This window comes from Neolamprologus multifasciatus, chromosome 5 (assembly GCF_963576455.1).
Source record: "Neolamprologus multifasciatus chromosome 5, fNeoMul1.2, whole genome shotgun sequence".
Taxonomy (NCBI): domain Eukaryota; kingdom Metazoa; phylum Chordata; class Actinopteri; order Cichliformes; family Cichlidae; genus Neolamprologus; species Neolamprologus multifasciatus.
This window is the reverse complement of record NC_140443.1, coordinates 20,226,824-20,241,809: the sequence shown is the minus strand read 5'-3', so window position 1 is coordinate 20,241,809 and position 14,986 is coordinate 20,226,824. Positions and strand designations below refer to the sequence as shown.

Genomic DNA, 14,986 nt, shown 5'->3' with positions numbered 1-14,986 from the left:
TAAGCCTTTAATTATCAGTGGGACGTGTGGAGAGGGTCACAGACTTCTCCTGGGGCGTAAACACCACAAAGGTGTTTAAAATAATAAAGAGATTCACTTGAATTCCACTGAATTCAATTCTATTCCAAGCCCAGAGAAGTGGAAGTGTTGCATCAGGAATCGAACATAAAATCGGCACCAAATCAAATAGTGGATCTGCCCACTGGGGTGAGCGATTAGGAAATAAGTGGCTGAACGTACATTCATTGATTTTTCCCAGAGGATGAATCTGAGGTTTTAATGATCCTTTGATCTTTTCCTGTATTTTGTGACGTGTCATTGCAGCACTTATCTGTTATCCCAGGAAGTAACTGACTTTTCCTGTAGCACCCCTGGGAAGTAGATTGTGAACACTCCTGCTCTCAAAAGCATCAACCATACTGACTTTAGCAATCGCCTGATTTATCCTTTAGTGAGATTTTGTGTGAAATATTTTGAGAAACATTAAATAAATCCGGTCCAACCTCTGATGGGATTAATCACATTAGCTTTGATTTATAACCAAACAACTGCAGCCTCAGCTGGACTTTATTAAGCGCCGTTAATCTGCACAACACATACGCACATATTTAACAGTGTACCTAACGAAGAACAGTTTTTTTGGGACTATCGCTTTAAGCCAGTGATGCTCAGAGCAGCACCGCAGAGCAGCAGACGCTCATGAAAACATTTTATTTCTCCTCACAAATGAGGATGATGTTGTAGAAGCTGGAAACTGACTTTAAAATTTAAAATAGTGACAGAGAGAAGCTACACACCAAAGCTTTCAGCTTGCTGAAGGTAACGGAGGTGCAGTTGAAGAGATTAGGAGGCAGCCAGCCCTTATGCTCGTCACAGTGTCGAATCGCTGTGCCTGGGAAGGAGGAGAGGGAGCGTTATCGCATGAGGAAAAGGCTGCAGCTGAGAGAGAGCTTGAGGCAAGTTTCATATAGTGCCATTATTATATGGTAATTTGATGAGCTGCCAAAAAAACATCATACCGAGAGTTCCCTTGGGACAGGGAACCGCTGCAGGGAGACCAAACTTAGTCCTGGGCCACCATATCCCAGCCTCGATGGCCTGAGGGCAGCTGTCATATATTACTAAGAGAGATGGAACAGGAAGGAGATGATGAGGATAAAATTAGAACAATATCTAATGTATTTGTACCTATAATGAAAAAAAGGGACTTGATGCGAAGCTGTAATTAACGTGTTCTGACCTTCACAGCCGTTAGGGGTAACCTCAGCAAACGGGTTGTCACAGTGGTCGCACTGACGTCCGATGACGCCGGGTTTGCACTGACACTGGCCGCTCTCTCGGTCACACGCTCTGGAGAAAGAGCCGACCGGGTAGCAGTCACACAGCAGGCAGGTGTCGCTGTCTTCAGGCCGGTAATGATTGTCCTGCAAATGAGAATTCTTCCTTAGTGCCACGGCAAGCTCAAACCGCACACTGAAACCGCACGCTGAAACTGCACGCTCAAACTGCACGCTCAAACTGCACGCTCAAACTGCACGCTCAAACCGCACGCTCAAAAGCATCTGACTGCCAGCACACAAGTTGTTCTCCCACCTGGATTTTTTCTAGCCAGAGAAAAAGGTGGAAAACGACACTACAAACCTTCAGCACACAAAATAAATCTTTAATTGTCCCTCAGTGCAATGCAAAGCAAACACAGCTGTAAAAATAGATCAGCGCTGAATGTTGGAAGATGTATATTACGACTGTTTATGAAAACAGCTTCTTCCTTAATATTAAGCCAGTCTGCTACACGTGTGCAAGAAACCAAGTTTGGACACAGATTCAGAGGTTTCACATGTTCCTGTGAGGGCCACGTTTGTGCAGCTCTTTCTTCATTTCTCAGGAAAGACTTCCCATAAAGCAGCAGACGTCTGATGGATGTCTACAGATTTCTAATGTGTGTTTAGAAAGCATAATTATAGGTGTACAATAATGTGCTTTAACTATATAAAGCTCAAAGCTTGCAAAATAAAGTTTAAACTGTGGGTTATTTTTCAATTTGCACACAGTATAAAAACTGCAGCAAGATTTTAGGAGTCACTTGAGAAAGGATCATGCTGAAAACAAAATTCATCAGTTTAGACTTGAGAAAAAGAGTTGCTGATGCTCAAAAAGCAGCAGATGGCTATACAAAGTTATCACAGTGATTCCAAGTGTCAAGAACTGGAGTGAGAAGTATCATCAAGATCAAGAAAGAGAGCCAAAGAGTACAGAACGAGTCTGGCAGAGGAAGGAAGGGAAATACTTCAAAGACTCTGGAAAGAAAACTAGTGAGAGATGAGTCTAAAGAACATGGAACAACTGCCAAGACACGAGTGAATGACTTATCCAAGTTGGGAATTATAGTGTTAAAGCAGACTGTCACTAGAACCCTGCAGGAGTGAACTGAACGTATCAGACCAAGAAAAACTCCACTTCTGCAGAAAAGACATCTTCAAGCCAGACTGAAGTAATGAGAATATAACATGAAACTAGAGCTCCTTGACCACAGAGACACTGCTTATGTTTGGCAAAAGGAGGGAGAGGCGTACAACCCAAAGATCAGTGTCCCCACAGTGAAACACAATGGAGGGCGTATCATGCTGTGGGGATACTTCAGTGCATTTGGAACCTGGAAGGTGAATCATGAAGGAAAGATGATTTGTGAAGGTTTGGGGTCTGGGTCGTCATGATGTCTTGCAACGTGACAAAGACTCAAAACATACGTTGCTCCCGGTGAAGAACTACCATCAGAAGACCAAAGTGAGCATTACTCATTGGCCTGCACAAAGACCTGATTTTAATCTAACTGAAAATCTGTGGGTTAACTGAAGAAGACCATCAAATCTGGAAGAGATTGAGAAGAGATTGAGAAGAGGCTGAGAGATTTGCTAACGAAGAATGGGCTGGGATTGTGTGAAAGTTGTTAAAAAATGCACATCTTGTATTTATTTGAGTGGACATGATGTGCGCTTTATTACAGGTGAATAAATCGGGGATGCTAGCTCACCTTGCAGCGACACTCTCCGCTCGTCTTGTTGCAATCAGAATCAAAACCCTTGTCTGTCTGACAGCTGCAGGGGCCGCAGGTCTTGTGACCCCACCAGCCTCTGGGACACGGCAGGTCGGTCCTGTGGAGACAGACATTACAGGTCATTTGTCCTGTCTGCAGTGCAGGAGGAAGAACACTGCAGTGTTTTTTATTATTGTTATCATTTGGAAAATCAGTGCAGTGAAGAGGAAACAGAGACACACAGCAAAGGGTTGGATTCAAACCCGGCCAGCTGGATTTAGCTGAGTTAAAACCAGCCCTGCAGTGTTTTACATAAATGTGGAAGGCTATACTTTTTCTCGCAGTAATTGCCAAAGTAGTTGTTGGGACAGTCACAGGTGTAACCCCGAGAGGAGCTCGGCTTCCTGGTGCACGCCGACTCGTGTTCACAGGGGTTCAGCGAGCACACGTCAGTGCAGTTGGAGCCATAATAACCTGCAAAAAAATAAAGCAGGTGGGGACTTTCAGTAAATTGCAGTGGCTCATGGTAAAAACAATAAACAACAATTTTTAAAAATGATTATTCATTTGAACTAAAGATTAAAGACAGAAACAGAATGATAAAAAGGCAAAAAACATGTTACATTCGTGGGTTTGTGATCATGTGACGAGACTGACCATTGATGCACTTGCATGAGTGGCTGTCCCAGTCGTTGCTGCAGTAGCTGTTCGACGGACAGGGATTGGAGCTGCAGGGATCGGGCACACTGCAGCCCTGCTCCACGTTCACTTTCCTCGCCTGAGAGAGACTCACAGCCCCGCCAACACGCAGACCCTGCAGGGAAACAATCATACATGCAAGCAAAGGGGTGAAGCACGATGTCTTTAAACTACACAAACAGCTGTTCACACAAATTCAAATAAAGCTTAATTTGAACCAAAACGTTAAAACATCAAACTGAACTGCTCTCCTTCACGATCACAAACGCAGACATGAATGTGGTCTGCAGAGAGGACAAACCTGTATGCAGCCGCGGAAACCATGCTGAATTTTCCCATCAGGCTTTGCCAAACCACCTACGCTCACAGTCTTCAATTTGGAGTCCTGCAGCTTTCCATCCACATCCATGCTGGCCTGAAAAGGAACACGGCAGTGACTTCATGGCTAAAAGCTACAAGAGTTTCATTTATAATCGCAGCTAGAATTTAATAACTCACCAGGTAGAGTCCGTGATCTAAAGATAAAACAGCCTTATGGTAGCTTGCCGCTCCCCCTGTTATGCTGATATCCAGCTGCAGATGATGCCAGTCTCCGTCGTTCACCAGCACCTCCTCCACACGGGAGAGAGTGGAGTCTTCCCCCCTGTGCAGCCCCATCAACACACTCCCACCACGCAGCTACAAAGACGACAGCAGGAGGGAGACGGACACAGGATGAAAAACTGACCGCAAAGAAACTGCACTGCAGAAGATAACAACCTTTGAACAGCCTCCAGTTCAAAAGATCATCCCTTGTGTTGCAGCACATCATAGGTGTGCAGGGCTGGAAATAGACTGAGTTATGTAACATCAAAGAGGCGCCAGTCGAGACAAGCTAAAAAAAAAAGAACTAAAGTTAGAATAAAGTTGAAAATGTCCCGTGTTTTGGGACATGTTTTCTCTTAACATCAGCGACTGCACATCTGCAAGCTTCTTTGCAACCCATCATCACCCCAGCTCCTCCTCTCCTATTAAATGGCATATCTGCTTCGGTCCTGACAGGATGCGCGTTTCAGATATGTGGCTCTCACCTGCAGTGTGAGGTTGTGCTGCAGGCCAGAGGAGATGTGAAGCAGCGTGCTGCTGGCTTGGCGTGTGCGGAACATGAGCTCCACATGCCAGGGGACGGAGGCCGCCACCGTGGCGAGGTTATTCCACTGCAACAGGCTGTTACCCAGGAAACGCAGTGGGTTGGCCATAACTACAGAAAAAGAGGGCAGACACGAAAACGGATGACAAAAATCACATGACATACTTCATGGTAAAGAGAGCGAGTGGCTGAAAGGCAGAAGGGGTGATGCTGAAAATGAGGAGGGAGAATTTCACAGTAGCTGACAGAGGGAGCCATTACTGTCAGAAAGGAAGCTCTCTGCAGCTTTTCTTCAGATTTTAGCCAAAACTGACTGAACAACCGTCACTCTTTGAGGTACGAAAAGAGACGTAAGAGACCTTTCTCTACAGATCTGCTTTCTGAACTACAGCTTTTTAGAAATTCTAGAAATGCTTCCATGGAACAGATAAGATGACTCTGACGTTATCTCTTTTCAACTCTGATTACATTTTTTGCTTTTTTGATCATTTTCTTTTTTTTCATTTCAACTTCCAACACGCACTGAATGAGAAGTTTCCTCGGTCCCTTAAGACGCTGAGAAAAGTGACACAGAAGGACACTCTGCTTTATGTGGAGCAGTTTCCTCGTCATTAAGCTGTCTCTGCGTGAAGTGAAGTGAAGCACCTGAGTCACCCAGGCCCTGAGGATTGATTATCGATGACAAATAAACCTGACACACTGTGGCTGCATGAGTGAGATACAGAGAGAGAATCTCCAGTTAGATTTCAATCATTTAGATTCAAAATAATATATAAAAAAAACCTTCATTCAACACCTGGTTACCTTTGGCAGTCGTCATTTATGAATCCATATTTTGTGCATCGAGCTGAAAGCTAAGAAATATATCTTTCTATTGATTTTGTCTGGTGAATGTCAGAGAATAATGAAAAATGCAATTTGCTGAAGGGTGAAAGGGACGGATAGCTTCACAAACATCAAGGCACTAAAAACTCCTTTGTTTAAAGTATGCTGAAATTTCACATTATTACACTAAAGTCTGCCCCACTTCCACACTCTCATCCTCACTTTTCCTTCACACGTGTCTGTTCTTCACAGCACACCTGTCAGCGCAACTCAGGAACTTGCAATCCTCACTTGTTCTGCATGAAAGAAACACACCAATAAATAACCCGACCCAACTTCTTGTAAAAACAAAGGTGCTTTTTGAACATTTTTTTTTACTGCCATCTCTTTTAAAGCTCGTTTCTCTTCGGCTGTCTCTTCTCAAATTCCTTTAAACCATAAATCAGCGCAGACAACAGCTGCAGGAGATCGAGTGAAACATAAAGAGACGCTGGACAGAAATATAAGCTACATACTGTATATATCTTCAAAGGTTAAAAAACATTAGTATTAAACTGGTTCAACATCATGTAAACCAGAGAAAATTCAACATCAAGCAGATTACATTTAAAGTTCGGTCCTAAATCGGGCGTTTAAGCTGCTGTAATGAGATCACTGCACCCAGAAAGCAGCTATCAGTGTGCAGCAAAACACTCCAGACTGCTCAGGGTTTTTTCTTTGTTTGTTGGCTTTTTCAGGCATTAGCTGCCGCCTCCACACTCACGTTACAAGTTCACAGACCTCCATCACAGCTGCAGACAAATTCATATCTACTATTATCTTATGTCTGAGTGTCTCCCCCTCCCTGATGCCTCGCTCTTTTCCACTTGACTCACTCACCTCTTTCACAGTTTCGTCCTCCAAACCCAAGTGGGCAATCACAGCTGAAGGAGCCCCACAGGTTCACACAGGTTCCTCCATTCAGGCACGGGTTATTGTTGCAGAAGTGTCTCTTGGCAGAGCATCCTTGAAGGGCAGGAAAATAAGAGGGTAATACACCCGTTTGATCTATCGTAGCTCATTATTTCATCAGTAGAAAAGAGTCAGATGGTAATAAACTATTCATAGCAGGTACAACAATCATTTCCCACTGACTCTACCTTCCCCGCTGCTCTCATTATAGTCACTGCTGTTTCCTCTGCCAGGTTTTCCTCACTTGGCTGATCTAACAGTGTGCACTGTTTGACTGCAAAGCAGAGCCAGGTTTAAGAGCTGAACTAAAGGACAGCGAGCTTAAAAACAATGCATACCTGGCAGAGTGCCATTGTTAGCGATGAAGCTGGCCATGTCTATGTGCTGGTTGTCGATACGCAGGTTCTTCATGCAGCCCACAAACTGCTGGTTACGAACAGGAAAATCTTCTGGGAGTTTAGGGACTCCTCCGAGGAGCAAGGGGCCCGTCAGATCCAGAGACCTGACGACACAGAACCGTGAACATACATGCACCCAGAGTATCACTTTGCCTAAACCAAACACATTATCAACAGTAATGTGGGGGGTATGGGGAGAGAGGTGATGAAATATTCATTACAGGCACGGTCTTGCTGTGTTATTTTCCCTTGGGAGATAAAAAAAGGAAAAAAAAGGATAAACATTGCAGTAAATGAAGAAACCAAAGCTTAGCTAACACCCCGCAGATGTGGAACCTCATTTCAAAACAAGTTTACTCGAACTACTGAGGTGAAGGCAAAGACAGTAATAAAGTAAATGGCTGAGATCAATACAGAAGTAAAGAGAGACTACACAAAGCAAAGGAAAAGAGGGTTAGTTACGGTTTATCTCTCGATCTCAACAGAACAGCTCTTTTCTCTGGTGTGCCTGTTGCAAACTTACTTTTTGGACCCTGATTGGCTGCCCTGAGCAGAGCACGTGTAGTTTCCAATCATGTGCCCAAACCTCAGGGCCACAGAGGTGTCGCAGTTGTCCACCGTCACTACGACAACCTTCTGGTCTGAGGGGCCCTGCGGGAGGCCGGCCTGGTTTAAGATTGGCTGTAGAACGAAACAAACGCGTGATAAATTAAGGGGCACTTTCTCCATAAGGTGTGGATTTAACTAAGAATAGTTTTATTTCACATTTTCATCCATGTTCACAGGGATTTGGAATTTTGCCATTTTTGTATTGCATGTCAGATATAAATGAGAATTACCAACAAAATCATGAACCACAGAAAAAGAAAAAAACAGTATTACCATGTTGCTATTTTTTAAGGTTGAGGTATTTTTGATCACTCAGCATTCATAAATAGCCTCAGAAATGTGTTATTATGAAAATACTTCATTATTGTGCTCCATTTGCTAAAAGATTAATAAAACAAAACAAAAAGTTCTGCGTGTCTCATCTGGAGCGAAGCTGTTTGTAGCTTTATGAGCCAGATTAAAGATTCAAACTTTGAAAGTGGAAAACAACAGGCAAATAAATGATCTTTGGCATCGCACTCAGTTCAGTTCCCATTCAGCATCAGCTCGCTGCCGTCGAGCATTTTAATAATTCAGATCATAGCAGCTCGAGGTAAAGGCAACGGCTGGCAAGCAAACACACATGCACGCATGCATGCACACACACATGGGGGAGATGGGCTTGCTCTCTGCAGGACATCGCCCGGTCGACAAAGGATCTTTTCATTGTCTGAGAAATCAATGGGGGGGGGGGAGTAAGAAAAGGAGGAGGAAGGCTGGAGAGAGAGAATTATGATGCTGTCAATAAAGGTTGCGACCTCTTTTCAAACTGCCCGGTTTCTCCGGGGTCACGTCAAGCTTCTAATAACCCTAAGTGTAGGTTCAAGCTGGTGTCACGAGCTGAGAGCAGAGCAGTGACCACCCTCACGCACAGCAGACCAGTTTGGCTGTCTGCAGGCGAGGACGGGCCGCTGAGCAGTCAGCTGGTCAGACAGGATTTAGCAGGAATTATCTAGTCTCATGTGCAGCGATAGTAAGAAAAAACTGGCTTATTATTGATGTCTTCGAAACACACATTAGGTTTCTGTTTTCGCTGTCTGAAAAACGGATTCCTCCATGAGGTTAAATTAAAACACATCCCCTCTGGATGAGCCTCAGGAATGATAATTTCCTGACTGTTATGACTTCCTTTGTCGCTGACGTCTGATCTCTTAATTTAAAAGCTCTGATGAAAGAAACCCAGCTAGAGATATGCTGCAGATTTTCAGCAGCTCAATCCTAGCAAGACTATTAAGAAAAAAAAACAGTATAGAAAGTATGAAGTAATGACAGATAATTTTAGCTGAAGGCACTGCAGCAATTTAACTCATCTCACATGATTTTCATCGAGCGGATTGCATTAAATCTGTAACAGAGAGGCGACAGTTTGTTAAATTTTCCCTTTTGTGTCTTGTGATTGCAGTGTGCACAGTGCTGGTGATATGAACAGCACCAATAATAACCCAATAACGTATCTGGCTGTATAATTGGTCTTTTCACAAGACCTCACCTGAAATGCTTCACAATGCAAAGAGGATCACGTAGGTGGATTTTCAGGTTTTGATCCAAGTTAAACACTAACGACTCTTCAGAAGCTCAAAACATACAGAAAGGATGGTTTATAGAAAAGGTGGTAAAACAATAGTGGGCAGGTGAGGGCTTACTGATATAATGCTATATAATGCAGAAAAGATTAAACATGAGGTTTTTCTATGAGTTAGCAGTAGACTCTGTACTGAACTCATGCAATCTACGTTGACTCATAAACATCAGGACCTTTGCAAAGAAGTCAAAGTATTCAAAAACACAAAGATCATAGAAATGCTTTTAAAGTAGTGGTTTGTTTTTCAGAACCGTATTCCACTTTGAATAAAAAGGGTGAAAAAATATGTATGGGTACATGAAAACAGCAGTGCACCATCAGTGTCCGATTTATTAAACAAACCAGTAACTGAAAAACACTTCAATGCTGTTTTTGCTACAAAAGAACTCATCCACTCATAGCAGTACACCAGAGCACCCCCGGGGGTGCCTGCACCCAATCTGAGACACTAAAATTCCCAGATTATCCCTTTAAGCCTTTCTGCTTCCAGCTGTGGAAGATCCACCGGAGGGACTGAGCACACTCAAGTTTATTAAAGAAATCTAAAGTGCTGCTGTTTTTTTGAACATGAAGGCTTCTTCAGGAGGTTTTGAGAGTGAGTCAGAAACAACTTCTTTATAGCAGGTTATCTTTCTTAAATTATTATTAGACCTATATGTATTATTAGGGAACATTTGTAATATATTGTATTATTTAATCTTGGTGCTGTAGCTGTGGAGATGAAATAGTCCAAAGCTTTGTGCAATAGAAAAATACCTTTTCTGATTCTGAAAGTAAAGCATAAACCTGCACATACATCAAAAAAGATGCATAAAACACTTGAATATAATTTAAAATGCAGGGTACCTAACTGCATGAACAGATCTGCAGACCTCATAGGGGCTCAAACTGAGGCGGTAAATGGTGAGAACTGTCAGAAAGGATGCTTAGGCCATTATGTCTGGCCCTGACAGCACACAGCTCATTCAGATTCATCATGGGTGCACTAATTATTTTGCTGGAACGACCATCGCCACAAATGCCCATCTATCCTCCAGACTGACTCGCTTGAAACCTACAGAGTCAAATATGAAGATGAATCCATTTTGTGCATGTCCTGAAAGTGTTATTTCCCAGAAAAGCACAACGGGCCCTGTTATTGAGCACCTTTCCCACAGGAAGTCACAATACGCTCAGCGGTGAATGGAAAAAGGAGAGTCTGATGGTGGCTTTTGCCTTGCAGTTTTTCCTCCTTGAGACCAATTTGTTACAAATTTGTTGATGATGAAACAAGCAAACATGTTGTCTGAATTGCCAAAGGTGAAATCACCCGACATGCTCTTTTCCACGGTTTTCCCTTCGCTGTGAAAGCTCTGAAACAGGCAGCGCTCCAGCTTGGACGCTCCTTTCACTGACCTCTGCTGTCATCAGTCACGGCTATTGACTCTCCAATAATGACTGTCTGTCAGCGCGTCTTTCTGCCGCACAAAACACGTCCTGTCAGAGCTGATCGGAGCGCACATATTTGCTCTGCTCCGCTTAAAACGCTGCTCTCACAAGCCGCTACAGGGGATTATGGGAATATGAGTTCCCTGTCATAGAGGGTGACGGGGGTGGCGCAGGAGGAGCCTGGCAGCGAGCAACACAAATATGGGATCTAAGATTGACTAGTAAAACCATAGCAACAAGAGGGGTTGGCCCTGAAGCGCGGCGTCCTCGTTCAAAGCCCGAGTCAATACTTCACTTTGCCTTTCTTTACACTCCTTTCGCTCCTCTCTTGCTCTGCCTTTCTGTCCTCGCTGGGCAAGAGAGAGAGGGGCACCTTCCCCGGGGCAGCATCATTCACTGCCCATGGTCCCAAAGGAAGCAGAGGCAAACACAAAGGCAGCGGTCATTGCCATTCTCCACAGTCCCCCGCCATCCTGAAAGCCACATTTCAATCTAAAAATGCCCCCCCCCCCTTCCTCCCTCACTCACCCTGCCCCACCCCCCTGTGGACAGGGACGGGTCAGAGAGGGCCACCGTGGGATACCTCCTGAGGGAGGAGCCATGTTTCTACCTCAGCGACTCACAGGATGTGGAATATGAGAGGATTAGTTCAGCTAGAGCTTGAGCTGAATCCTGCACACTTCTGGGATATTCAGCCCCTGAAAATATGGGGCAATGAATATTCTCAGCTGCCAAACAGAGAAGTCTGACTGCTCTGCGTTAGTTTGATATTATGTGGCTTACATTCATTGTTATAAACAAGGTGGGAAAATGAGAACAACACCTCAAAGAGGTGCACCACAAACCACAGCCTTGAAATCATCATAGAGTTGTTGAATGAACACACTGAACAACCTTAGTGACGGCAGGATTACTCTTCTCCTTAATGAAGTGGCCACTGTGCCGAACACATACGGCTCAATGAGTTCAATGTTCATTATTTGTTTAAGTTGTTTTAACTACTTCCCTTTAAGGCCACCCTCCCTGTAAGCCAGCTTTCTTCTGATTGGCTGCCCCTCATAAACATAATGTTCAAACAGCAGCAGGTGGGTGGGGCTTCCACAGCCAGAGCCATGTGCTCAAAGCATGATTTAGACTTCTGTGGGAAAGCTACACTGTAGTAGTGACAATCTAACCGGAAACCCTTTTAACCCTATCCCATAACCTTCCACGCCACTCAGGTGTTGCGGACTGCGCCGACTCTACACATAGCAAAAGTTCTCTACATCCACGTCAGGTTACGCGAAAGGATCGGGTGTACCCATATGGAAAAGATGTATATAAATCTTATAAAGTTTGTATCTGTCTTGTGTGAAACTTGTATGAAAAGCATACAAGAGTGAAAACAGATATAAGATCCCTTGAAAAATTATATAATGAAACTTGTATGTTTTGGATACTTACTAAAACAATATAATGAGAAAGTAATGAGAAAGTGGCCACTTTCATGAGAAAATCATATATGTTTTTACTATTTCTTTTTCATATGGGTAGGGTTAAAAGAGTTTCCAGTTAAGACGTAGCTTATGATGTCTATTTCACTCAGAAGTATAAATAAGGCTTCATTTGGCTGTATTGGGAATTTCTACCCAATTTAAAAATAAATTGAAAAAAAGAATCAGAGCTGTTGAAGTTTTTGTTATCGATTTGATTAATGAGACAAAAATGTTTGTAGGCGAAGAATCAACAAGTTTCCATCCAAAAGTTAACAAGATGTGCCCCCCCCCCTTTTTTTTATCAGTACAACTGGCTAAAATCTAACATGGCCGTGTTATTATACGCATTGAACAGAAGATATGCACTGCGGGGGTGTTGCCTGGCAACATCTTTATGATGCAAAGTGACTTCCTCAATAGACTAAAATGTGACATCCTGCGTTGTTGGTCCTGGGTGGGAAAGTACTGACACAACAGCTCCATAAGTTCTTCCACTGATTGAGTTGTTGTGAGATTCTTACAGAGAAATGTACCAGTCAGACATATTAGGCCCAATCTGAGCATGTCTGGAAAAAACATGGGCCTCCCCACTCATTCTTTCACCGCCCCTCCTCTCTCGTCTGTCGCTCTCCCTCCATCAGTGTCTGCTTGGCATGCTGGCTCTCTTCCAGATCATCAGCCTGTCAGCAACGACTCTTTAGTCTGACGGCGCAGCAGAACAGCCAACTTACACAGCTCACAGCTTCCTGTCTGGAAACCGGTTTACATCCACTACAGTCAGCCCTCTATGAACGCCTTGAAGGCCGCTGAGGAAGAGCGTCAGCTGCCAGTTATCGCTGCTGCCAGCCAGGCTGGAGCACTGCAGTCTGTCAACTGCAGAGTATCAGGATTTCTCTCCAGATGTCGTCACTAACTCGGCCTGGCTGGATTTAACCACCTGGTATACACTTTCCTATCCCCGAGCTCCTTCCAGTTTTCCTTAATGGTTTTATGAATTTTTACTTCAACCTTTTCCTATCTTTTCGAGATCATGAGTTTGTTTCTGCCTAAACATAAGTGTAAGAGAAAAGAAGAGCAAACACAAGAAAGCACCGATTTCCACCTTTTCCTGTTTCAGTGACTGATTTAGGTTTTTGCACTTGAGTGCCAACTGAACAAACCCAAGAGACCTTTGCTTTTACAAAGGGGGCATCAAATAGAAAGTCTAGTTACAATGCTTAATGATGTTTTTGTATTCTGAAAAGCAGTTTTTGAATATACACTGCAGCACTGTACTTTTCTAAACATGGGGGGTATATTTGTCTGACTCAGTCAGAACATATGCTAAATGTTCCTTAACCTTGAAGGTGAATTATACACACATCACATGACCACATAACATAACCAGGCAACAATCTCATGCTGTGGTCTACATATGATAAAGGACGTCAGATGATTTCCTGACCTGAACCTCTCAGCATTGTCTGGAGCTGATGTGTGAAAACGGCTGAGCTGGGTTTCGATGCACAGCATAAATTTAGAGTGACCGACCCCAACTGGTCACTGCTTTTCATGTTTAACCGAAGCCATTTCAAATATTTAATGTCTAAAGTAAATAATTTTACACAAGAAAAATCTCAGTCAAAAAGAAAGGGCTTAACTATTTTGGCACATTTTAAACAAAACAAATGTGTTAAATAGTTTGTCCTGATCCTGGCAAGTAAGCACTTTTGGACATAGACAAGCACAGTTGGGCATGAGCCTCTGCAGGGTTGGTGTGGATGATTAGGGGGAAAAAATCATGAATGAAACTAAGTTGAATGAGCGATTTGAGTGGAAAAAAACGGAATAGTGTATTTTCTCTATGGTTTTGTGACGTTCCTCCTGCTATCTGCATGAAAGTACCGGCCTACTCTTAATGATTAACTGACATGTGAGCTAGTGCAGCTCACTCGGGCCTTCCAGGCTATAAAAGCTGGCCATCTCTTCCTTTCCACCTGCCACCATCCTCTTTTATATCTGAATTTTGTTAGTTTACTTGCAATAAATTATATTTATTTAAGTGACAGCTTGCTAATGTGTTTACCTTTCTTTCAAGAAAATTCCCCTCAGATCCATTCGTTTCGTTACTGATTAAACCAAACTGTGAGAAGTGAGTGTAAACTTCTGAAACAAGGTTATGCCCGGGAAAGTGTGAGGACCACTGCTTTGAACCATAGACGCAAAATTAAGAGTTCACACAAACCTTGTTGTAGTAGTGAACTTCCACCGTGTGCCACTGGCCATCGCTGATACCTCCGAGGATGTAGGGGGAAACTGTAGTCTTGGTTTCACCTGGAGAACAATGAGGTGAATGACTGCACAGATTCAAGGATAATGAGAATTAAAAAGGTATTTTCTGAACACCACCATGATGAAGAACTTCTCTACCTGCGGAAAAGGTGAGCTGTATCTGCTCGTTGATAATTTCCATTGCGATGAAGTCATGCTTTTCATTGAAGCGGCCGTTATAAAGTAACAAACCATTGGGCTCTTTGGTGGCAAACCTGAAAAAAAGAGAAAACACGGTATAATCCGGTTTCAATCTCCTGTCTCTTTTACTCAACCCCAAAATTAAAGTTAGAAATCTGTTGTTTTGCATTTAGCAAAATTTGCCTACACAGCTTAAACTTAACTGTTTGTTACTTTACAACAATGATTGTGGTTATTGTATTATATTATATTTTCATCTCATACACCTGCAGACATTTGGGTTCAAAAAGGAGTTCATGTTAAACTCAATGAATGCAAGGTGCTAAGGTCCTGCAAAGAAAGGGCTGCAAAACAAGCTCAAATCAT

At 43.2% G+C, this 14,986-nt stretch overlaps 1 protein-coding gene across 3 annotated transcripts in view; it reads right to left on the bottom strand.

Annotated features, from left to right (window-relative positions):
• celsr2 (cadherin, EGF LAG seven-pass G-type receptor 2) overlaps positions 1–14,986 on the bottom strand; it is a 72,487-nt gene that overhangs the window by 15,015 nt on the left and 42,486 nt on the right. For all 3 annotated transcript variants that reach the window (XM_085158603.1, XM_085158604.1, XM_085158605.1), the window contains exons 4-17: positions 14,579–14,694; positions 14,394–14,482; positions 7,560–7,717; positions 6,977–7,140; positions 6,567–6,692; positions 4,804–4,973; positions 4,232–4,411; positions 4,035–4,148; positions 3,692–3,848; positions 3,367–3,508; positions 3,032–3,152; positions 1,241–1,424; positions 1,020–1,121; positions 798–892 (exon numbers count right to left, since the gene is read on the bottom strand). In XM_085158603.1, the coding sequence (XP_085014729.1) occupies positions 798–892; positions 1,020–1,121; positions 1,241–1,424; positions 3,032–3,152; positions 3,367–3,508; positions 3,692–3,848; positions 4,035–4,148; positions 4,232–4,411; positions 4,804–4,973; positions 6,567–6,692; positions 6,977–7,140; positions 7,560–7,717; positions 14,394–14,482; positions 14,579–14,694 (1,918 nt within the window). The remainder of the gene's footprint in view (positions 1–797; positions 893–1,019; positions 1,122–1,240; positions 1,425–3,031; positions 3,153–3,366; positions 3,509–3,691; positions 3,849–4,034; positions 4,149–4,231; positions 4,412–4,803; positions 4,974–6,566; positions 6,693–6,976; positions 7,141–7,559; positions 7,718–14,393; positions 14,483–14,578; positions 14,695–14,986) is intronic.